The following is a 25465-nucleotide window of genomic DNA, read 5'->3' as shown; positions in this document are numbered from 1 at the left end:
CTCCATCTCTGTGTTTCAGCCCCTCCCCTCTCGGGAGACTCTCACACAACTTTCCTCCGGTGCCTCCCTCGTTGTGTCAGTTAAGTCAGACAACGCCTTCGCCGTCTTTGTGTTTGCATCATCTGAAGTAGCCTGGAGCCAGAGAGAGGCTTTTACTCCACTATCGATCCACGTCCGTCACTCAAGTCTCTCGTGGAAACTGTCAACAAACTCTAACGAAGGAGCTTGACGTAAAGTGTGGGGGGAAAAGCTAATGCGTGCACGCAGACTACAGACTGAGATGCCGACGAGATGACCCAGAGACGCGGAACAAAAACAGAAGCTGACATCCATTAACCATGAGGAGAAATCCCAAATGCTTCTCCTGGATAATAGCTCAAATCTTCCTCTACAGTATGTGTGATGAATAAATGATGACAGCAGCTTTTCTCCAGCAGAACAACTAAGGGCGACTGTGGCTGCGAGTGCGGTCGCCTTTCAACCGGAAGGTTGTGGGTTCGATCCCAGCCCGTGCAGCCAACATGTCGATGTATCCTTGGGCAAGACACTTAACCCTGAGCTGCTCCCGATGGCATGTGTGTGAATGTTAGGTCCTAGAGTAAGGTACACTGCTGTGTATGAATGGTTGAATGACATGTAGTATGTAAAGCGCTTTGAGGGGTCTTAAAGACTGGATAAAGCGCTATGTAAGTACAGTCCATTTACCAATCACTTACTTTAAGAGAAAAACCCACCTAGCTCCAAAATGTCATTATTTTATCCAGTTAGACATGTGTGTAAAACGTCTTAAGTCTTCTTAATGGCCCAACATGTGTGTTGTTCAGGTGGATATTTGGACATTTCCTCAATGTGTTTCGGAGATATCGTCTTCTGAAGAATGTGAGGTCAGGCCATTTGACCCTTGAATCTTATCAGTCCATCTTTTGGCCAAATACAAATAGTCTTCCTGAGATATTGTGTGTACAAGAAGAGGATAATAGTTTGTTGTAAAAAACATAATCCGGGTGAGGATACTTTAAAACAGGAGACAGGATGAACTCTGGCATGAATTCAAATACCTTCACTCATCCACTTCTACCATCGTAGCGTCTTTAAACTCAGAGTTTCATTAAGGGAGAAGATTACAGGGCAGGAGATGAGAGTGGGTTTGATAGTCAGACATTAATAAGAACTTACACAGCAGCCACAAAGGCAGCCAAGCACACATTATTATCGAGTGGAGGCGGAGAGAGGGAGGGAGGGAGAGACGGGGGTGAAAAGCCCACTTGTCTTAGTAACCTTTTTACACTTCTTATTTCCATGGCATTCAAAGCAACAGAAGACGAGGGATTAGGGAGACGAACCACAAGCTTTCAGTATGCGAAGCTTCAAGTTTGAGTTCAAATGAGAGGACATTATCCTATAAAAGAGCTGATGGACTGCTATCAAAGTGCTGGCAAACAAACACCAGCTCTGTGGCTCCGATTCCTCTGTAATCCTAAATGTGTGACGAGCATGATTCATGCACGTGTAATCCTGAAGGCTCGTCCAGACAAGCACCACGACACTTCTGATGTGAGTGGAGCAGGAAGTTAGTTAGTATTTTACCACATGCCGTTCCCTCGTCTTAAAGTCAACTGTTTTTAAAATGTGTTTTTGGTTAGAAGGCTGAAATAAACTGGTTAACAAATGTTTAAGAGATTGTTTTATTCTATGACGTAACATCCGTCAGTAATTACCCATGGTGAATGCCTGAAGCTTTTATTTGTCTTTAAAGGTCACCTATCATGCTATCTTTAGGCCATAGCATAGGTCTCAGCAGGGTCGGCTCTAGAACAAATCGAATGGGGGGGAAATCATTTACAAAGGGGGGGCACACACTGCCGTCAACAACCAACACACAAACACCAACGCAACTTCAAAAAACATGCTGTAAAGTCTGTTGTCTTTCACACACATTGCAGGGTGTAGTGCTATTGTATAGCGCATCTATGACTTGTGCATGCATGCACGGTTGTGGAACGACCAGCAAAACAGAAACATATGGACATAGGCCACCAAAAAGTGTGCAATGAAATGTATTTAGTATCCTATCCATGTGAACATGTTTTAGGTTGGGGTGGACCTAACCTCCTCTAGGAGGGTCTGGGGGCATGCTCCCCCGGGAAGATTATTTAAAAAATATTGAAGTTAAAAGCATCAATCTGGTGCACTTTGAGAGCAACATGAAGAGATCTATGGATAGCCTACATCTCTCAACATCCATATGAAACAGAACTGTACACAGATTTACTTTATAGATATTTTACTAATCACTCCCCTCTTTAACTGTATTCTTGTGTTACTGTCCTATAGTATTTCATACCCGTTTTTTATTTATTCTCTTATTCTTTAATAACTATAATGATCATATAAAGGTATTCCTCACAAATACGTGTTTACATAAATGGTGACCAAAACCTTTGAGACCCACTGAGATAACTTACACTAAAGTGAACTATCTAAACACTGAGAGAGTCCTCACCTCACTGAGCTGAGGTTATACGATCCTCTCAGTCTGACAGGAGAGGACTCTCCTCCACCTTGGTGTAGAAATAGCTCTTTATATCCGTTAGCATATCTAGCTAACCAGATGCTAACAACAACATTCCACATTACCGCTTAAGCACTCACAAAATGCGATCGTGCCACACACACACACACACACACACACACACACACACACACACACACACACACACACACACACACACACACACACACACACACACACACACACACACACACCACACACACACACACACACACACACACACACACACACACACACACAACACACACACACACACACACACACACACACACACACACACACACACACACACACAGCCGAGCTTGAATGAAACACAGAGACCCAGAAGTAGGCTACTTGTACTGTACTGTATATCATATTATTTTCGATGGCTTTACTGTATAATCAGTGTAACAGATGGACAGATCGCCACTGGGCTTTCATCTAAACACACAGCCACGTAATGATAACAAAACAAAGGTCGGGGGTCATTAGTCAAGCAACACACCAATCAGAGAGCAGCAGTGAGCACACCTCAGGCTGTGTTTCATATTTGTATTCTTTATTTCTGACGTATTTCACACAAAAAACCTTTAGTGGAAACGTTTTCACTTATATGATTTTTTTTTTTAAACGGCAAAGTGGCAATGCTTGCCCACCCTGCGTTGGGGGGGCACAGTGACTCATTTGGGGGGGCATGGCCCGCGAATGACCCCCCATGACGCCGACCCTGGGTCTCAGATATATAAAAATATATAAAAAACATGTCTATAAAGTGATCACCCATTCTAGCCATGCCTCATATCCCTCTATTTCACTTCCTGTTTCAAAAGGGCTGATTTGGGTATAAAGCTTTAAAGAGGAGGGGTCTGAGCTCATGCGGGACCCGGCAGCTACCGTCTAAACTAAATGCTGCCGTGATGAAACGCCATATCATGGATTATCAAGGATCTGAAACAGCATGGAGCTCAAAGGCTTTCTCTCTTGCCGGTTACACCACAAGGTGAGTTCCTTTTTACTTCCTGCTTCTTCACACACATGCTCTCCAGTACAGGTTAGCTCTGAGTGTTAGCGATGCTAATGTAAACACCGACCATATTACGTCCAAAACAGTCGGGCATTGTTTCTGATAGCAACGTTTCTGATTGGGCCGTGGGTCCACATTTTAGATATTACGTCATATCGGACGCAAATCTGGATCAGCTCCGTTGTTCCCCGTTTTTAGAGATTTGGGTACGGAGGAAAAGAGAGAGGGGTTTATTTTCTGACGCTGCGTGAGTTCCCCGACACACCGGGGACACGTATTCAAAAAGTGCATATTGCACGATAGGTCCCCTTTAAAACGGCGGTTGCCAACAAGTGACTTAATGGGAAACGTCAACATGCAGAAGATTAGCTGCCTTTAGCTTAGCGGTGTTGTCGTGATGTAGTTATTTTATAGCCTAACGTTAGCTTTTTACTTCTGGCAATTGCATCTACGCTTCAAAACTCATAAAAAGGTCTTAATCTGTGGATATCACCCTGCTGAACAAAACCAAAAGGTATCATAAACGTGTGTTTTCCACAGATCTTCAATACTCTAAAATCCTTTTTGTAGAAGGAGCCCTTTTTTAACTTTGAAGTTGTCTAACAAAAATCTGTCATCCCTGCATCCCCCTATTTGGGGTTTCAGGAATCCAGAAAGAAGTGACTCCATCTTACATATTTGACATCTGAACACACATTTCCATTTGTACCGCACGCCTCATCACCCTCTGCTTTTCCAATCACGCCTGTGAGGCTTGCAAATCACTTTCGGTGCAGGAGGGTCTGTCTCCACTCGCTGAGCGGTGCTTCCTCTCATTCACCGAGGCTCACACACAACACCTGAACAATGACTTCATGTGGGCAAAGACACAATCATGAACACCTAGGCATTCCCCAGGATTGTTGACCCAGGCTCTTCCCGCAGTGAGGCCGCGGCTGCTGGATATTTATAGGAAGCCTTTAGGGGATTCCGCTTTGTTTCAGAATGAATGGGGACCCTTCCATGGGAGAGCAATGAAAGGACATGCATGTATGAACAAACAGAAGAACTGAGACATGTGTCTATTGAACATAATGAAGTGTAATGTCGTTGTGTAGAAGTTAGCAACACAAAAGCTCCTTCGACAAATAGTCATTGAGATTTTTCTATTGGATTTAAAATATTGCAATAAATAAGATTAGAGGAAAACATGATATTTACATATTTAGATCAGCAGGATAATTTCCACAGCTAACTTTAGAATAAGTGAAATCGCCAGAAGTAAAAAGTTAACAGCTATGAAGGAACTACGGCACGGTCACATGGCTACTACCTCTGCTTTTACCAGTCTTATTTATTTGTGTCCATTTTTTTAACCGCAGTGAGAGTTGCCAAAGAAATGTCGTTGTACTTTGTACGATGACAATTTAAGATATATTCTATTCTTCATGTCACCAATGCTAAGCTAAAGGCGGCTAATGTCCAGCATGATGACTGTGACGAAGGGAACTTGGTGGGTGTGTGTGAGATCCTGGTGGCTGCAGGATGTGTGAAAGGAGAACAGCAAGATTGAGACTGTGAACTTTGTACCCATGTTTTTAATAAATGCCCACGTCGGGTTATATTTTTGGACGTTCTGCCTCTGCCTCCTTGCTTGGTCTGGGCCGCTCAACGGTCAGCTTCACAATGACGTTTAGCAGCCTCATGAAGTCATTAGTTAGCAACCACCGTTTAAAAGACAAAAGATGTTTATGAGGAATAGTAGCTGGCGTATTTGATTTTAAAATAAAATACTTTATTGCAGCCATCCAACCAAAACCTCATGAAACGGCGTGTGCTAACATGCTAACTTGTGTCCGGGTTTAGGACTCATGCCTGCACCACTCTGAATATGTAAATCAGTGGAGTTGCACTTACAGAACTGGAGGCTCAGACTGATGATGGCCAGCGCGGCCCCCCCCACCATCACCAGCAGCAGGAAGCGGTTACGAGCCAGCATCTTCTCATGTGATTGGTCCTCCTTCCTGTCCGTCAGCCATCCAGATCACCACCCATCCCTGCAGTCTGGACGCAAAGTGAGAGTGAGTTTATGACAATGGAGCTTCATAGACGGCTTGTTGTTCTCAATTGTTATACTGTTGGAGATTATAATCTATGGGGAGTTTTCTTGGCTTCATTAAGTTAGCAATACTCGGGCTATGGTGAACAGCTGTCATTTGTTCACTGCTTTTAAAAAAAGGAAATGAAAACTATTTCCTACTACCAATCATAAAAATACTCAGACTAGTTCCCCTTTCAGACAAAAGTAGGTGTAGTTGGCCACTAGGATATATGGTAAAACAATAAGTGTAGCATTCACAGTTTGCTCCTACTTTAAAGAGGCGTGAGAGAAAATAGACCAAGTGTTGATCCTGGTCTTTACATTACACGTCACTTGTTAGACGCTTTTATCCAGAGCGACTTACATACTCAGCACTGTGGGCAATCCCCACAGGAGCACTTTGGGGTGAAGTGTCTCAGGGACACAACGACATGCTGACTGCAGTGGGGTTTGAACCTGTGAACGCACAATCCACTGCACCACACGCCGCCTCTTTAATACTCAAAATCTTTTAACTAAAGCAGTTTGCATGTTCCCTTGTGTCATGAACCGGGTGGAAACTTGGAAAGAAGCAGCCGTATTGTTAGGAACCTTACAGACACTTGGACTCAAACGCACGACTCAAAAGAAAGTTTGTTCAAAATAGTCTTTACTTTGGAAAAGTATAAAGTTCAAACAAAACATCACTCCTAAGAGGCAAAACGTAGCAAAGCTAATTACAAACTAAATAAACTTGACTATGGTCACAAAATACAATAATCTCTTGGCGAGACAAGCTGGCTCTCTAAATGGCACAAGACGAACTGGCACAGGACAAAGGGAGACAGCACTATTCATACATGAGGTAAGGGGGAACAGGTGGAAACAATCAGGGGCGGGGCAGACGCTGACGATGGCGGGAAAACACAAAGGGAGGAAGTAAAGGGACCTGAAATGAGACCAGAGGTAAGTAGAAAATAAAACAGGAAGTGCAATGACAGGACTAGACAGGTGAACAAAAAGACTTGACTAAACATAAATCTCACCTGGGCTATGAACTAAACGTGAAACAATAACATGAACCTGATTAACATGACATGAACAATTTAGCTGACATGACGGGATGTTACAAGTATGTAATTACTTTTTTTGTAATGATCTTACAAAAAAAGATGTTGCAATTCTGTATATTCGGGTCAGTGACAAATAAGGGTTGGTATGATGTCCAAATCAAAAATATGCTTTAAACGTATTAAAACAACATGTTAGATGTTTGTATAAATGTATAGTTTGCATTTCTGTTGGTGTCATAGTGTTTTATATGACATTTCTACCATGTTTAATCAATTAAAGAATCACAGTCCCGTTAAATTGTCAAATGGTGTAACCACAAAACATGACGAGTATTAAATAATTCACCCTCCTAGAAGTTATGTAAGTATACTGATGAAAATAATTTATTTATTATGAATTATCATCTCAAAGTATATTTAAAATATTTTATTTCTAAACTTAGATAATATCGTTTCTTCTCTTTCGTGACAGTTGCATCTGTGCTAAGGTCAGTGTAGAACGGCAAGTCAAAAGGTTTTCTGTTTGACCAACTGCTGGAAGAAAATCTATCAATCACTAGCATGCAGTTATTCTTATTTGTGTTTAAGTACTTGTGTTCTTACTGAAATGATAAATACTCTTGTTGATGATAGATAGATAGATCTTTAATGTTGTCATCGTACAGGTACAACGAAATTACAATAAACTCAAGGTGCCAACACGCAACAACAAGACACTATAAAACAATAAAAGCAATAAATGGGACTTAAAATAGACATGATAGGGAATATGTACATAAATAAATAATAAATAAAATTGCACGATTCCCCTCGTATTGCACGGAAGGCTTATATAATTTAAATATTAGCAGCGTTTAGTGCACACATGGCCCTGGGAGAAAAACTGAACTTGAGTTTGTTTGTCCGGGAAGACACGGTACGGAAGCGCCTGCCTGAACGCAGCCGTACGAAGTGCAGCCGTACGAAGTGCAGCCGTACGAAGTGCAGCCGTACGAAGTGCAGCCGTACGAAGTGCAGCCGTACGAAGTGCTCGTTACCCGGGTGGTGTGGATCCTTGAGGATTTTGACTGCCTTCTTAAGGCAACGAGAGCTGTACAGTACCTCCAGGGAGGGGAGGGGGCAGTTGTATGGGCTAGTATAGTGGACAGATGAATATAGTTCTTACTGTCGGTAAATCAAGTCAAAAGTTTCCAGTTTCACACACGTACTGAGACAGCCTTTACAATTTTCCACCTAACCCAGCAGTTTTGCACATCCATGAATAGTGCGTGAAAGAGCAGAGGGTTGGAAACCAGGCGGAGACATGGGGGAGGAAGGAACTGAAACTGCACTAAATGTAGCCCTGCACAATAAACCCTACCATTAGGGTGTCTCAAAATACTCCCAGACAGCAGTGTTTAAGCCTAACCAAGGTACAATGAAATGAGGCCTCAGGGAGAATTGGAGCAACAAACATGCACCGTGTGACCTTTGCAACTGTCCGCGCCCACTATCCTGTATTTCAGGATGTGCCACGCCAAACTGCAGTCAGTTTGATGCTGAGTTTCTTATCAATTCAGTATAAAAACGTCATAGATCACACATTTATAGCATACATGTTGCAAGTCGTGGACTTCGGGTTTGTGGCTGAACCTGTCTCTGCGGTCCTGCCTTGGGTCTCGTCTTGCTGCTTCCCTGATGGCTTCCTCAGGATTGTAGCTGACATCCTCGTGGATTCATCTTCTCATTACAGACACATGCATTTCCTAACATTCGGTCTATATGCTGTAAAATGAATTATCTCTTGATTTACACACGGCATCTATTGCAGTCTGTCCGTCCTGGGAGAGGGATCCCTCCTCTGCCGCTCTCCCTGAGGTTTCTCCCATGTTCCCTTTAAACTGTGGGGTTTCTCTGGAAGCGTTTCCTTGTACGATGTGAGGGTCTAAGGACAGAGGGTCTGAGGACAGAGGGTCTAAGGACAGAGGGTCTAAGGACAGAGGGTCTGAGGACAGAGGGTCTAAGGACAGAGGGTCTAAGGACAGAGGGTCTGAGGACAGAGGGTCTAAGGACAGAGGGTCTAAGGACAGAGGGTCTGAGGACAGAGGGTCTAAGGACAGAGGGTCTAAGGACACAGGGTCTAAGGACAGAGGGTCTGAGGATAGAGGGTCTGAGGACAGAGGGTTTCAGGACAGAGGGTCTAAGGATAGAGGGTCTGAGGACAGAGGGTCAAAGGACAGAGGGTCTGAGGACAGAGGGTCTAAGGACAGAGGGTCTGAGGACAGAGGGTCTGAGGACAGAGGGTCTAAGGACAGAGGGTGTCATTTTTCTCACACTGATATTCTGAACATTATGTGTTGTTGTATTTGCTGTAAAGTGCACTTTGGCTCCACCAAAAATCGTTTATAAATGTGCTATATAAATAAAACTTGATTTGATTTGATTTGAAGAACTGTAGCCACTGGTTGGTTTGCCATACAAAACCCAACAAAGCTCACTTATTGAATTTAAATATTGCTTACATCCACGTTTCAGATTATAGCCTGCAGCATGCAGCTTAAAGACTCCAGGGTGTACTTTGTTGTACTGCCAGTTTACAAGGCATTGATTAAAGGGGTACAGTTTGAGATCTACCTAATTAGCACGTGCTGTGGAATAGTGGGGTGGTTTACCCTTTAACATTTAATTAACTTCACAATCACATGCATTTACACATTTAGGATTAGGCTCAAGTTAGGCTAAATGGTGAAGAGGGATACAACGACCTCTTGCCTTGATATATCTGAATGAAAATGATCAACCACAAACTAAAGACATGTGGCATTCAGAGGAGGTATGGCTTGCCTATAGGACAGAGAGCTGCAGTGACGCGTCCTAAAACCCGGAAGTAAGCTGCGCATGGGTTCCCTCGACAAAAGAGCGGTGGGATTTCTCCATAGGGTTTTGGAAAATAGCTGGAAATAAGGTCAGTGGAAAACGAACATGTTTGATAAATGCACGTTTTTTTCAGCCGGATAATCTCCACACGTCTACCCTCCTTTTATAATATCGATTAGATTAGTTTTAGGACGCGTCACTACACCACTCTATTGGTACTAGGGATGGGAATGATTAATCGAATGTTCGAAATTATTCAGGTGTTCGAATATGTGTTATGAATTTTTTTATTTTTTGGGAGGGGTGCCTACAGTAAGTTGATTAGATATGATCAAATGGAATAGTTCAATCTATACGCCAGTGCCATAGCTAAGTGTGCCAGGTCTAAAGGTGTGTTTTGCTCCGCTCACCGGTCCCTCACAGTGGGCAGAGCTGCAGGTGCTGATCTCTCTCTCTCTCTCGCGTCCGGTTATACTTCACTCTCGTTCATGTCCAAATCCATCAGATCTAGCTAATGGTATGACTGCTGCCCCTCCCTACTCGCAGATCACACAGACTCAAACCTCATCTTATGCCCACATCCCAGCTGAGAGGGTCTCCTCTACAGCTGGCCTGATTCTGAATCGCCTCCGCACCGCCTCTCCCCTGAGTAGACATGAATGAGTATTGAATAGCTGGATTCTGTGCATAGGCCCTGTTACAGGTTGTTGATCTCTGTTGTCACGGGTTACGTAACCCTAATCCGTCATCTTGTTCGTGTGCGATCCCTCTTTCATTTAAAAACCAAGTTATGTTTTAAGCATGAAAGCTGTAGGCCTATAGCTGTCAACTGTTCAAACTGTGGTCACCAGTTCAATACATTTGACAAATTCGACTTGGTTTCTTTACTTATTTGAACATGTATTTATTTATTTTAAATATGTAGGATATGTACATTTCGGTTAATCGGTTAACCGTTTTTTGGGGGGTCGAATATTCGAATATACATTTGCTTAATAATTTGGTGGCCATTTTGGTTAGGGTTAGCTAACCCTATATTGTCCCAAATCTGTGTAACAAATGGTATCAACTAGGGATGTCCCGATCACCTTTTTTTGCTCCCGATCTGATTCCGATCATTTGATTTTGACAATCTGCCGATACCGATTGTTCCCGATCCGATCTTTATGCAATGCATTAAGAGACAAAAAAATTCAGCTATCTTGGCTGTTGTTTGGCCTTTTCTCTGTTCTGGGGCAGTTTCTCTTTCCTTTTAAAAGTCTCTGAAAGTGTCGGTTGTCTCAGTGCCGTTACCTGAGTGGCCGCTGTGTACTCGTCCTGTTGTTGTTGGTGTTTGTTTCTCAGGTGGCGTATTAGATTGGTCGTGTTGAACGTAGCTCTGTTCTTTCCACCTGGCTGTTACACTGCCTTCGCTTTCAATTTCATAATACTTCCAAACTCCTGACATTTTCTCTGTCCCGACTCCCGAGTCACCAGCTGAACGTAGCCTCTCGTTAGCTTGCTGCTACTATTAGACTCTGCGCCCACTCTGTTGCCAGCTTTGAGAGGAATAACCAGGTCTGAAAACAAGCCCAAAAGAAGCAACACATACATGATGTTGTGTCATTTTAAACCAAATCTAAGTCCTCAGGATGACTTTAAGACGTTAACATGGTCATTTTTGTTTTGTAACATTAAATAAAATAATAAAAATATTTTATATAAAAAAAATGTTTTTTAAAAATCCCGATCCCCGATTTTTTTCTCCCGATTCCGATCTTTTGAAAATCACGTGATCGGCTCCGATCCCCGATCACGTGATCGTATCGGGACATCTCTAGTATCAACTCAAAAATGCAACATGTACAAGTCATGTACCCTCATAATACACTCAAACCCTTATGCACTTTTTACATTTCACGTGGCGCCAGACTAAAACACAATGTTTATAACAGATGGATGACTATAAAACATGACAGTGCTGGTGTAACATTAATTGTCCAGAGGTCAGACTGTACATCCCCTCTATGTGACATAACCTATACTGACCTGACAAAGGATTATCTCCAAATTCCTCACAAACGTGCCGATTACCGCTCAGTTGCTCATACACAGGCTACACACACTGTACTGTACATAGGCCGGTCCCCTGAGGATTTACATTAAATGTAACTTAACGCTGTAATTGTTCTGCTAACTCAAATGTAAAGTGTATTCATTTTTCATTTTGAGAGGTTGATAGGCTGAGCATAATGTACACTTCCTTCTAGATGTTATTGTATATTGCGCATTCATCACATATACTCTATAGATATGTATCCTTCATTATTGATTCGTATTTTGCGTATGGTGTTTATCTTCGACTGCTCATGTGTATATATTTATTATTTTTTATTTGTATTGTATTCTACTCATTCATGTCTTCTCTGTTCTGCTGTGACGGAAACAAATCCCACATTGGGATCAATAAAGTACATTATCTTATCTCTTACTGGAAAAACACAGTAGCCTATAAATAATAATAATAATAATAATAATAATAATAATACACTTTATTTGTATAGCACCTTTCAAAACAGAGAGCTTTAACATACACGTACACAGACAGCAGGTGAGTTAAACAATAGCATTTAAACATGAGAATAGTGAAACATAATACAAAAATACATAGAATAAGAACATAATAAGACAAAAAAACATTTCATTCCCTTAATTCGTTACTTCAGAAATGGTGTCCCCAGTACTACATCTATTGGTCGTACTCTTGTAATATTACAACGTTAATACAATATATTACACTACACTACGTAATGCTGCATTACAAAGAAAGTGTTTACGATCTGCTCGGTAACGTCAGTTAACGTCAGTTGGCTAGCGGTTAGCTAGCGAGTTACATTCATTAACTAATGCAGTAGGTTAGCTCCAGCTGACTGGTGAATAAAGAACAACACACGTGGAGATATCGCGAGTGTCCTGCATGTTATTAACACTTCTCCTAACTTTATTTCTGGCTACTTGTTGCATCATGCATGTGTTGAAGTGGAGTATTCTCACCGTGATGGTGATGTGTAGCTTTGTGGTGCAGGACAGAGGAACCGATATTTAAATGCCAGTCAACAATGCAGCAGAAGACAAACAGACAACGAATGCAAGTGTGTGGTAGAGGGAAAATATAGAAGCACTTGTTAAATTGGTCCTACCTGCAGGACTCGAGTGCCTCAGACAACCGGGGGAAACAGTTGAATCCAGCGCTTCGGTTTCTCCGGTATGAGACTGACTGACTGACTGCCGAGCAGAGAACACCGGCGTCAAGATACACGGCATGCGTAGTGGTAATTCCGGTGATGTCTTTCAAAATGAAAGCATATAGCCACGAGGCGAATATGCTGCCACGTGTTGCATACTTTTCAATGCAGTCAGAGTGTAATCAACGATTGAACACAGCAAGTTGAAGGTGACTCTCATGTGTGAGAAGAACTATCAAAGCATAAAGTGTTATTGGAAATATACACAGTACGAAAGGCTATTTTTGTGTGGGGAACTAAAGATCAATAGATGTGACAAACTGTGCTTTTATTTTGTAATCAAAATGTATGGTGTTCCGCTGTAGAGAAGATACATCTGGTTCATGGACAGTCATGAAACTCCCAAACACACTGCTCCATCTGCTGGACCAGAGACAGCAATGCACGTGGTGCCTTCAAGGACTCCTCTCTAGGAAATACATTATGGTTTATTCAAGTATGTATTAATTGCGAGAATAAATTAAACACTAAGACAGTAATATGTGGAGGGATATGGCTCCATTTGACAAATAAACATATTAATCAGGATTCTCCAATTAAAACGTGCAAATCATGCCGTACTGACATGTATTGTTTAGTATTGCCATTTTTGTTTTAGCTGACTGGTTTATTAATTTATTAAATTATGTATTTATCTTATTTATTTGTTTATTATTTATGTTGTAATATATATATTTGTGTATTTATGTTTGTCTGTTTTGTATGTCTGTGTGTCTTCTGTATCTACATTGTTACTCTACCTATTTTTCTATAAAGTGAAGATTTGTTTACCTACTTTTGATGCATGCTCTGATTGAATAACTGTGAAGGTTTCTCATTTCTCTAATTCCCCTCCTCGACTCCTATCCCTGTGTCTTAGTCCCGCCCACAGGAGATGCGAGCGGAGAAGTCGAGGAGGGGAACCGAGGAGAGAGGAGGGGAAGCAGCAGGCGTTTAGAGAAATGAGAAACCTAACTGTATGCTGTTGAAAAACCCAATAAACAAAGTTACAAAAAAACAACAAAAATTAAATATGTCAAAAAGGAATATATTCAACACACTGGATAACGATGGATATACGTATATTGTAATGCACATATTTGAACATATTCATAATTATGTATTATATGTTTGTGTTTATATGTAAAAGTGTACAATTACTTTTGTAATTGTACTTCTTGTGTTTGTATCAATATATGTATATCAGGGTTTCCGTTAGGATTTTTTCTTGCCGGTCAAATGTCCGGAAATAATTTATTTTACCGGACAAATTTGAAACTTACCGGTCATGTTTCAATTATAATAATAATAAGAATTGTGTAGCAGAGTTTCCGTTAGCAGGTAATTACCGGACTAGGACCGGATATGCTGATGTTTAAAACTCAGTTAATGGGAGTCATTTTTATATTGCTTCAGTTTATAATCCTAACAGATCGAAAAATTCAGATTCATTTTTCAATAAATGATTCCACAAACAACAAAAAACATAATTATTACATTCAAAGAAACTACTTCGAGTAGATGAAGTACATTATTCAAAAGTTTAAATTAACTTTGAATAATAACACGGGAGAAACGGATCCTCTCTTTTCCTCTCTCTCCTTCCCTCTCTCTCTCTCTCTCTCTCTCCTGACAGTCCGTCAGTTTCTCATGCAGCGCGCTAAACAGTGGGCGGGGCTTCAGGTCAGGCCCGGCTCCAGGATGAAATGACTGAGGGGGCTGTTAAAAAATCAGAGGGGGCCATTTTCCATATTTTGTTTCATAATATTTTAGATTTTTTTTTTCTCACAACAACGAAAAATACTGGCAATGTAATGAATTGACACACAAAGCTTTTTTCCTCCTCACTGCTCTACAATATCTTTGCTTCTTTATTTGTATTCCGAATTTACCCCTCTCGTTCTGTTCTTTTCCTCTGATCTTTAATAATAGATAGTACATTATCAGATGGCTGCACTTTGGTTAACAGACTAACATTGATTTGAATTTATACATTGATTTCCTCAATGTATAAATTGACAGGCTCTGTAATTATACCATAACCTTTTCTCCTCTATCCCTTAACTCATCTTCCTATCAAATGTACTTACTTACTATCTACTCTATGTCAGGATTAAAGAACAATTATTCTGGGTTGACCCCTCTCATTCTGTTCTTTTCCTCTGATCTTTAATAACAGATAGTACATTATGGCTGCACTCTGGTTAACAGACTAACATTGATTTCCTCCATTTATAAATTGGCTCTGTAATTATACCATAACCTTTTCTCCTCTATCCCTTAACTCGCCTTCCTATACAGATGTTACTTACTTACTATCTATCTAGAAAAATGTATCTGGTTGATTTTTTATTTCCAGGATTGAATGTTCAAACCAAGGCCTAAAACCTGGCATTTCATAAGAAAGTGACTAATATATAAACCAAATGTAATATTGGATAAAACACTACACCAAATGGACAGACACAGATTAAAAGTAAAGTCCCCTGGTTTGTCTCTAGAGTAAAACTGCCATGAGAAAAAGCAAATCAATGTTCCACAATCCGCCACTAGATGTCGCTCATTGTACCAATACAGATTACCACAACAGAGCTGTGCAAATAAATTCCCCCCTGGGGACAATCAATCTAATCTAAACTAATGTAATATTCAATCCCATACTTGGCGATTGAGAACATACATTCGTAATTTACCTCGTTTAAAGTACTTTTGTTGTAATACTATGGATTTAGTTGACACTACTCGCCGAGTTTCTTTTGTCCAATATCTCGCGGGCAGGTACATTGAAGAAGAAGAAGAAGAAGAAGAAGAAGAAGAAGAAGAAGAAGAAGAAGAAGAAGAAGAAGAAGAAGAAGAAGAAGAAGAAGAAGAAATACGCTAACGCTACAAAAAGGCACAACACTGTTACTCTGTTTTTACTGACATGTAACATTTTATTTTACATTGTTCTGTTTTTTAACGCACATTAAAAAACGGGAACATTTTCGTGAGTTTCAACCGGGGGTACCGGCCACCAGAAACGGGGACTTTGCCTGGAAAACGGGGACGTTTTGGTCACTGTGTGAAAACTGTGTTTACAGCTAAGCACACACGCTAACATTAAGACTACAAGCTCACTTGGGGTTGAGGCTTGTTTACACGTTGCTTGACCCACACATCTGATCTAAACATAGTAACGTGTGTTGGGGAAAATAATTATTTAAAGTTATTTAATAATTGTGAAATGTATTGTACTTTTTGATGGATGAATGATGCTCAAGGTGAGGGGGCAAATAAGACAACTGAGGGGACAATGCCCCCTTTTGCCCCCTCGTGGCGCCGGGCCTGCTTCAGGTGATTATGCAGCAGCTGATCTGATCTCTCTCTCGCTCCGGTTACACTTCACTCGCGTTTATGTCCATATCGATCAGATCCAGCTCTCCTGATCGGCCTTTATAGAGAGCACCGATCAAACTATTAAGAGTGAATATCGGCCGATAATGATCGGCGGCCGATCTATCGGAGCCTCCCTAATTACTACCAGACATTTTGACCGGCAGGTTTTGAATTTACCGGTTTTTAATAAATGTTACCAGCTAAATAACGGTAATTACCGGCTAACGGAAACCCTGATGTATATATATTTGTAATTGCATTGAGGCGTGTGGCGCAGTGGTTTAGTGTGTTGGTGTTCGGATCAGGCACAGGTTCAAACCCCACTGCAGTCAGCATGTCGCTGTGTCCCTGAGACACTTCACCCCAAAGTGCTCCTGTGGGGATTGCCCACAGTATTGAGTATGACACTTTGGATAAAAGTGTCTAACAAGTAACGGTGCTTCTAACTCTGATGCGTTATGAGTGTCTGTATTGTTAGTGTTTTCAGGCCTATTGTTGTAGACACATTTGTGGGGGAGTATAGAAATAACATAGACATATCACAGGGCATAAGTGATGCACTCCAACAAGTTAGGCTTTTAAAAAAAACAAAGAATATATAATGAAAAATAAGGGATTGCATGTGCAGTTAATGTTGGACCTTTTTAATCATAAACTTGTATAGAAACTCAATAAGCAATAATCAGAATAACCTGTAATATATATATATATATATATGCCTTTTCATCAATTCCCCTGTCACAGTTAAATAAACTGAATCTGCTTATCAGAGAAATGCTACAAGGAGCTAAATGTCACTCGATAATTGGGAAATATACTAAATAAAAAACAACACTGCATTCGAAAATCTGCATCTAGAATCTATGATTTAAGGGGACCTATCGTGCAAAATGCACTTTTCATATATTTTTGTATACAAGTGTCAAAAACTAAAACCTCTGTTTTCCTCCGTACTCCCGCTGAAATAGAGGGATATGAGGGATGTCTGAAATGCATGATCGGTTTGGTATTTTGAGCAAAACACATCATAGACATGTTTTTTATATATTTGAATAAATCTGAGACCCATGCCTAATAATAGCATGATAGAATAGAGATTTGTAATTTGAAAATGGCTCTTGCAGTTTTTCGAATTTCCAAATTGTCAGCATTTAAATTGAGATTTTACTAATGAGATGCGCGATGTAAAGGGACTCGACTCCTGCCGTCTGGTTTCCATAATCAGAGTCATCCTGCATACAGCACAGTATCTGCTCATGTGGTCACAGAGACTCTAAGTTCACTCAGTGTACTCAGCCTCAGTCAGAGAGAAACACTGAAACCTCAAAGACTGAAAGAATTTGATTTTATTTGAACATGTAAAACAATAATACAAAAAAATAATAATGAAACATGACAATTATGATGCTTTACAAACTTAAGCAGCATCAAATTGATAAACAAAAATATTATTGACTTCGAAATGATATATAAACAAATAATCTACCTAGAGATTATCATGCTCATAATAGAGCTCATACACCAACAGACATGAATAGATTGGTGTAACAATCTATTCATAATCTTGATGCTTTTGTCTTTCGGCCAAAGTGGTGTTTCTGTCCACCTGAAGTTCATCTCTTTTAGCTCTGTCTTTGGTCCCACCGGCTTCTCAAGGAAATATCTGAAAAACAATTGATAAATGTTTCACTATGTTTCCCAGCCATTCGCTTTTTATCTGCCCTTGATAATAATAATAATAATAATGAGTTCCATTTATAAAGCACTTCATATTTGAATGCAAATCCCGAAGTGCTACAAGTAGTGAGCATGAACAGTATAAATAAACATTACACAACACTTGATGGTGAGCAGGTGGACAATGAGATTTAATAATAGCTTCAACTGAAAATGACACTATGTAAATCAGGGATGGGCAAATGGCGGCCCCCACCTCCTCTTTTTGCGGCCCTCAGATTAATTTATAAACAACGTAATTAATTAAAAAAATGTAAAAAAAAATATTATTTGTTTTACTTGGAGTACTGATACCGTCCACTAGTTACATCGCGAGCTGCGTAGATGATTTCAAATACCGCGAAATAATCTGTGACGCATTTGTGTGTATTGTGTTTGTTTCCCGGGGCAACCCTCACAAGAAACACCGGCTGCTGTTATGCCTGCTGTGACGTTAAGTTGCCTCTTGTAATTATGCCTTTACAAGCTCACAAGTTGTTTTTATCATCTGAATTTGGAGAAACAAGTTTAATATTCTTAAAACCAAGACTTTGTTCATTTGAAATCAGATGAAAACAAACTGTCACGGACCCTGCCGTGTTATCTATGATTACTACGCTTTTCATTCCTAATTTCAGCTGGAGGGAGGGGGAGTGGCGCTGAGGAACAGCACAGTGCAGGCTGACAGGTATCTGTGTTGACATTCCCCTTATTGTGGAATAAGGGGAATGCAGAGACAGGCTACAAGTGTTAGACAACTAATGTCTGGGTTAGAGTTTATGACTTCATGTTTATGTCATCTTAATGGTTAATCTCAATACACACACATTTTCCGTGCTTTCCAATAGTTTAAAATAGCTTTATTCCACTGTTTAATAACCTGTTCAATACAAACATACCACTTGTAAAAATGAAATAACATTTCTGTGAACTGATATTTGTTTAGTGAGCTTATTAGAGGATGTTCCCATTGATTGTAAAATGTCAATGAAGATGTCAGACTTAGTATATTTGTTAATAATTACATACAACACATGGAATTTGTGTGTGTGTGTGTGTGTGTGTGTGTGTGTGTGTGTGTGTGTGGTGTGTGTGTGTGTGTGTGTGTGTGTGTGTGTGTGTGTGTGTGTGTGTGTGTGTGTTCCAAGTGAATCTGCGGCCCCCTGGTGGCCAGTACATCAATGATGTGGCCCCCACCACCATCAAAGTTGCCCATCCCTGATGTAAATGAAAAAATGCTCTGATTCTGAAAACTGTAAAATGGTAAAGGGCTGGACACAAACATTTGAGTTGAAATTTACTTTCACTGAAAACTTGAAGAAAAACTAGCCTGCAGCTAAAACCACAATTCAAATCTAATAAAATGTGAAACAACATTCTGATTTGTGAATTTTAGACAACTTTAATTTGGATACCTTTGGACACAACCAGCTATGCTAAGCTAACTATCAGCTAGCTCTAGAATCACATAGCAACCCAGTCTCACGGCATTTCGTGTTATAGTCACGAAATTAATTTCATCTATTGATTGCACCACTGATTCACCACGTCTTTTTATCCGGTCGGGTCTTGGAATACCAGAAGCTGTGTGGTTCATAAAAACATTTTCTTAATCAATATCTATACACTAAGCCTAACCCTATCCCTTTTATTTTTAAATAGTATAATGTCTGAGTTGTTTTGGCATCGAAAATAAATGGCTCAGAATACTGACATCTGTATTTTTTGTCATCTTTTTTTCCTTCTAATTTGTTATTATTTGGTGCAGGCACGAAACATACTACCAATAGAAATACAGCATGCTTCTAAAATGGTTCTGTGTCAGAATACTGAAATCTGTATTTTTTTTTATCTGTTTTTCCTTCGAATTTGTTATTATTTACATTGCTTTTAAAATCGTTCTGTGTGACACAAATAAAATGGCGAAATCATGTTGGTGAACACGAATCAATACATTCAGTTCATGACTTTAACACGAAATGCCGTGAGACTGTGTTGTACATAGACAGAGAGAAACGAGAGTGCATGGTATCAATCTTCTTATACCCTCTATAAGAAAGCAAAAACATCTATGCAAAATGTTATTTAATTCCAACTGTATTAATTATACACTCTGTGGTAAAATGATTTCACTACAACAAATAGCTCGTGCATCCTGATCCTGAAAAGTCTCCTGTAGAAGCAAATTCTTTCTTCGAGGGAATCACGTTGCCTCTGATTGGCCCTAATGTGGTACTTGCTGTTGCTCTTGCATCTGCAGAAGTAACAAACGTGGCCAAGTCTGTGATTATGAATGATTGAATCAGGCTAGAACTCTTCAGAAGATGCTAGCCTCCTCCTCTGCAGTAATATCTGAAGGTACGGCAGTCATATGAGCCGAGCGGCTGAACCTGCAACCACTTAAAATTACCTTTTTCCTTCAGCTGCACTCAATATGAGTCATGGGACAGGGATGGTGTGGGACAGGGGATTGGGAATGGCATGTCTGTGCATGTTTGCTGCCATGTGGAAGACTTCAACTGATAACATTAGTGCGTAATATGTCTGTGTTACATCCTAAAGCGTGCCCTTTGTAAATTAAATGATGAATGCTGTGTTGGCAATTTTGGAGAAATCCGAATCACGCTTGGTAGCCAGATGCCAGATGTAAAGCATGAGATTTGCATTAGTCTTGGAGCTGCATTGATTCATTTTTACATAACCATGAATGTATGGAATGGAGTTGATTATATAACAAACAGTAGCTGCTTTTCTACTTTTGTTGACTGTCTTTTTTTTGCAACAAAGAACGTTTTTTGATATAAATGTTCCTTTCCGCACGGTCCACTGATTAATTAACATCAAAATGATCGATTAAACAGCTATACCAATGTTTTGGTCCAATTTGATTATGTTCAATTCTTTGGTTTGAAAGACAAATCACCACTATGCAGTCCTCAAAGATTCCAAGATGTTACATCCAAAGGCTTCATATGCACAGTAAAGTAGTTTGGGCGACACAATGGTGCAGGTAAGACGCAAAAAAAACAAAAAAATGTCAAACAGAAAAACACAAAACTGAATATAAAATTAAATACTGTAAAGTGAAATAACATAAATATGTGGATATTAGGGCTGTCCTGAATACCATTTTTCGGGCTCCGTATATAGGAGTTGTAAACAGGATTCAGGAACCGCTTCAACACGTGTATTTCGGTTTATTCACGGCATTCATTTTGTTATTTTACAGTATTGTTGTTTTATAGTTATTTGTTAACGTTTACAACCCATTTTGTGTTCTTTGAAATTGAAAAGGATATTGCATTGTGTTTGTTACTTTCGTTGCAGTTGTATTAATTAGTTGCAATGTAATTTGACTTGGCTTCCTATTTTGTATGGACATGCTTTTATTTTGAAGGAGAGTTAGCGCTGTTGACAGGAAGTTGTTGTTGCTATGGAAACAACGTGACGGAGATTAACCATATTAATGGAGAAAAGTAATATTTACATATAAAGACTGAGAAAGTAAACGATAAAGTTTATGGTTAAGTGTTAGCACCCCCCGAAGAGGCACAAGCTCTTACGTTGATATTGGAGATTTCAATCAATTCAATTTGGCAGCCGCAGTGCAAAAAAACGAAAAAAAACGAATATCCGAATAACGAAATTGAAACCCGAATAGTACTCCAACGAACGAATATTCGGTACAGCCCTAGTGGATATTTAACTGTACAGCCTCACACAGCCACAAGCATACATGTTAAATATACCTGCATTATTTTAGAAAATGACTAAGGAAATAATGTGATCTTTTTAGGATTTCTTAAGCCCCGAGACTGGGATAAACTGAAAAGAATACAAGGAAGCTTATAAAAGTTAACAGCATTTAATTAAACAAATGATGCGGCGATATACAATGAAATGTGCGAGTTGGTGGCTCCCCCCCAGCCACCAACAGCTGGAAGGGGGCCCCCCCTCCCTGTAGGTCCCCTTCGCATTGGGGCAGCGGAGGGTGAAAAAGAGATCCATTCTCCCTGTCCATCACGGGTTATCAACTGTCGTCTTCTCCCATTGGCCGGCGTCGACGGGGGCGGGTCCGAGGCAATTCCTGTAATTTTTCTGGTGTTAATTACAGCATTTTCTAATGTCTGTGACTATTTAAACATCCCCTAATAACAGTATTGAAGCGTCAATACATGAGTGTTAATAACAGTGTGTTTAGTGTACAACACCACATGTCATTTCACTGTCAATTCACGGTTTCAAAACGTATGGTTTTCCACATGCTTAAACTAACCGGAAATGAAGAATTTTCAGAATAAAACTTTGAAGTTAAAAGTGTGTGTGAACTTCCGGTTTTTCAGAATAAAACTATTTTAAATATAACTATTAAAATATTTAATCTAAATTACCCCATATAAACATTGTTTTTAATTTCTTACAATCTCTTGGTACTTAATTACATGTGCATTCAATCGTTCTGAGTCCATGAAAGTTCTACATTATTTCTTATACTAACCGAGACATGGCTATAGTAAAATGGCTAAAGCTACTAAAAAAAGATTTGGGACGCGTATTTAAAAAGTTTAAAGTGATAGTGCACATAAATTAATGGGCAATCAATGTTTCTACGATTAAAAGGCCACAGATGACATGAACAGATCACAAACTTATGTCGTGACTAATTAGGGTGGAAAGTACTGTAGGCTGCCTAAAGATACATACAATATGTGCAATAATTTAGGGGTCTTATAATCATCCACCTATATGTCATGTTTGTCCAGTGGACGAAAACACCTGGCTTCCTGCTACCTGCTCACTCCTCCAGCTGTCAGTGCCTCATTCCAGATGTTGTGGATTTTCGTCCTCCATTTGCTCAGCGGGCACAAACCCATGCTCTGTTCACGTGTGTGAGGTAGACCTGAAATGTCACACACACACACATATAGAGGGGACAGTGCCCTGGAGCAGTGCATTGAAGTACAACTGGTTTTTTCCTAACAGGCAAAGATGTTTCCTCATCAAAACACAGACTTGAAAATGGACAATGAGCCCTCAGTCTTGTCAACACTAACTTTGATCTTTTTGTTCAAATGAATTATCATATTTGAGTTGTACTGATCAATAAATATGCTGGTATATATGTTGATACATGCATTGTTCTACATGTTTAGTAATAGACAATATGTGTGTGTGCCTGCCCATGGACGGACTGAAAATGTCTTTTTGAAATGAATACGTTTGTTCGTTTGTTTAGTAGAGATTAATAACATTAAACACGAGACATCACATGAACCCTGAGTATGAAGGAAAGTGTTTTTATCAGCAGAGTTCAGTAGCCAGGTGGTCAAACAGTGGTTGATCATTAATGCCGTGTTGACCTACTGTACCACATGTCACAGATAAGCCTCCTGAAGGAATAATAGTGTAGGTTTGTTTGTGCCAGCTTTGCATTGCAGGTTACATACATGTCCAGTCATTCGAATCAAATATAACAACTAATCATTGTGTCTTTTAGATTTGAAAAATGTGTCTGCACAAAATATATTCACTAAATCCTCTAAGAAGCGATGAGGAAAAATAGTTATTTGCATTCTTTTGACGCATCTACACTATATATATTCATGCACACACTCCTAACCTAATGACCAGTGTGTCTTGGACACCGGAGATAAACATGTCTCGTAATATGGTGACTGTGACACATATAATTTGCCAGGGATTACTTAACACAGAGGGATTCCCCAAATCAATGTCCTTTATAAGGGAGCACCCTAATATGGTCGCCACACAGGAGCTACACATTCTCTGTCTCTCCCTAATATAGAGGGGACAGGGAACTCCGTGTTTCTCTCGGAGACTTGTCCGCTTATCACTGACTGCTCACTGTTCTTTTAAAGCTGACACAATGTGTATTTTTATCCCTGGAGCTTAAACAAATACATGACAATGACATGCAGCAAAAAACACACCCAGAAACTGTGGCAATAATGGTGAATGCTAACTCTGTAACAGTAGCACACATTGGGAAAGGTCTTACATTGAACTAAATCAGTAATGTATATACAGTAATGGGTAGTGAATGTTTGCTAAGAGCCACCATTACACGCCTACCTGTCTGAGTCTGTTAGATTAAGACAGAATGTGCTTTGTATCTTATGAATGCAAGTTTCCATACATGGAGGAATGTGTAATTCTACTTTTAATAGTGACATTCACTGTTGGGGATTCTAATGTATAAAAGAACAACAAAAAGACAGCGCAATCCCGATAAGTACACTGTGTCCACTTTGTTCAAAACATGCTGCTGAATTGTCGATGGCATTCTGTTTGTTTGCAGAGGCCTACCAAAAGTCCTGGAGAATGTTTGCTCTCAAAGTTCAATCTGACTATTTCCAGACAGACCTGCACGGAAGACACAAAATATGTTTGCGTCTGCCTCAACTGGCCAAAACAAGCACAGAGCACGCAGACCAAAAATACATTTTGTCCACTAACAGACACCAACAACTAATCATGCTGTCAACTAATTTTCCTAGAATCCAGCTAGCACTGTCACATTTCAAGGGCTGGTACTCTATACCTCCTACATTTAAGAAAGCAAAAACCAGCACAGGCATAATAATAATAATACATTGCATTTCAAAGCGCTTTTCCAGGTGCTCAAAGACGCTTTACAGTGGTGATAAAACATGATAAAATAGAATTTAAAAGTTATTAGAACAAGATAAAATAACATTTAAAAGTTATTAAAACAGCAATACAGCATAATTCACAGATTAAAAGCCAGTCTGAAGAGGTGTGTTTTGGTCAGTGTTTTGAAAGTGGGGGGGTCAGTGCAGTCTCTGATGTGTTGTGGGAGGGAGTTCCAGAGGGTGGGGGCAGCGATGGAGAAAGCTCTGTCCCCCCTACACCCAGAACCCTTAACATTCTTGAACTGCCAACTTCTGTTAAGTTTGGAGAGACACAACAAACCTTTCCTTGTTTGAAAGTGCTTAAGACCACTTTCAGGAGCAGACCTGGTAATAATAAGCACAGTTTAACTACTCTGTGTGTATAAGAGCATTAGTGGTTTTGGAGTATATGCTCTAAGAAGTATGATATTGGCAGATTAACATTTAAAGGTCCCATGTAATGGCCATTTCCACTGATCATAATTCCATTGTTGAGGTCGACTAGAATAGATTTATACTGTGCTCTGTTCCAAACTCACTTTGGTTTCTCACAGCATCTCTGTAAAGTCTGTGTATTCACTCTCTCCACCCCCCCCCCCTGTGAGCCCAGTGTGCTCCGATTGGTCGGGACCCGTCGGGACGTTGTGAATCGCGCTGAGCTCCGTGGAGGTGTGGTTTCCTTGTTTAGCGAAACACAGCCAAACTCACCCTGAGCACACACAAAGTCGCAGCCGAAGTAACAACAATAAGTGTGGCTTGATATCGAGTAAGAAACAGGTTGATAAACGCTGTGAGAATGGGTCTGCAGAGAGAATGTCGCCGCGATCCCAACTGTCTGTTATCAGCCTGCAGCCAGGGAGGAGAGATCAGCAGAGCTGCCTGCACTGAGTGT

General features: G+C 40.2%; 1 protein-coding gene across 1 annotated transcript in view; it reads right to left on the bottom strand.

Moving 5' to 3' along the window:
* The window catches only part of pxylp1 (2-phosphoxylose phosphatase 1), a 51797-nt gene extending 38960 nt beyond the window's left edge, over positions 1-12837 (bottom strand). The window contains exons 1-2 of the mRNA XM_034096798.2: positions 12746-12837; positions 5475-5621 (exon numbers count right to left, since the gene is read on the bottom strand). Coding sequence (XP_033952689.1) covers positions 5475-5556 — 82 coding nt within the window. The 5' untranslated portion in view covers positions 5557-5621; positions 12746-12837. The remainder of the gene's footprint in view (positions 1-5474; positions 5622-12745) is intronic.
* Between the last annotated feature and the right edge of the window lie 12628 nt (positions 12838-25465).

The sequence above is a fragment of the Pseudochaenichthys georgianus genome, chromosome 13, assembly GCF_902827115.2.
Source record: "Pseudochaenichthys georgianus chromosome 13, fPseGeo1.2, whole genome shotgun sequence".
Classification (NCBI taxonomy): domain Eukaryota; kingdom Metazoa; phylum Chordata; class Actinopteri; order Perciformes; family Channichthyidae; genus Pseudochaenichthys; species Pseudochaenichthys georgianus.
Note: the sequence above shows the minus strand (reverse complement) of the source record. Positions and strands in the feature narration are given on the sequence as shown.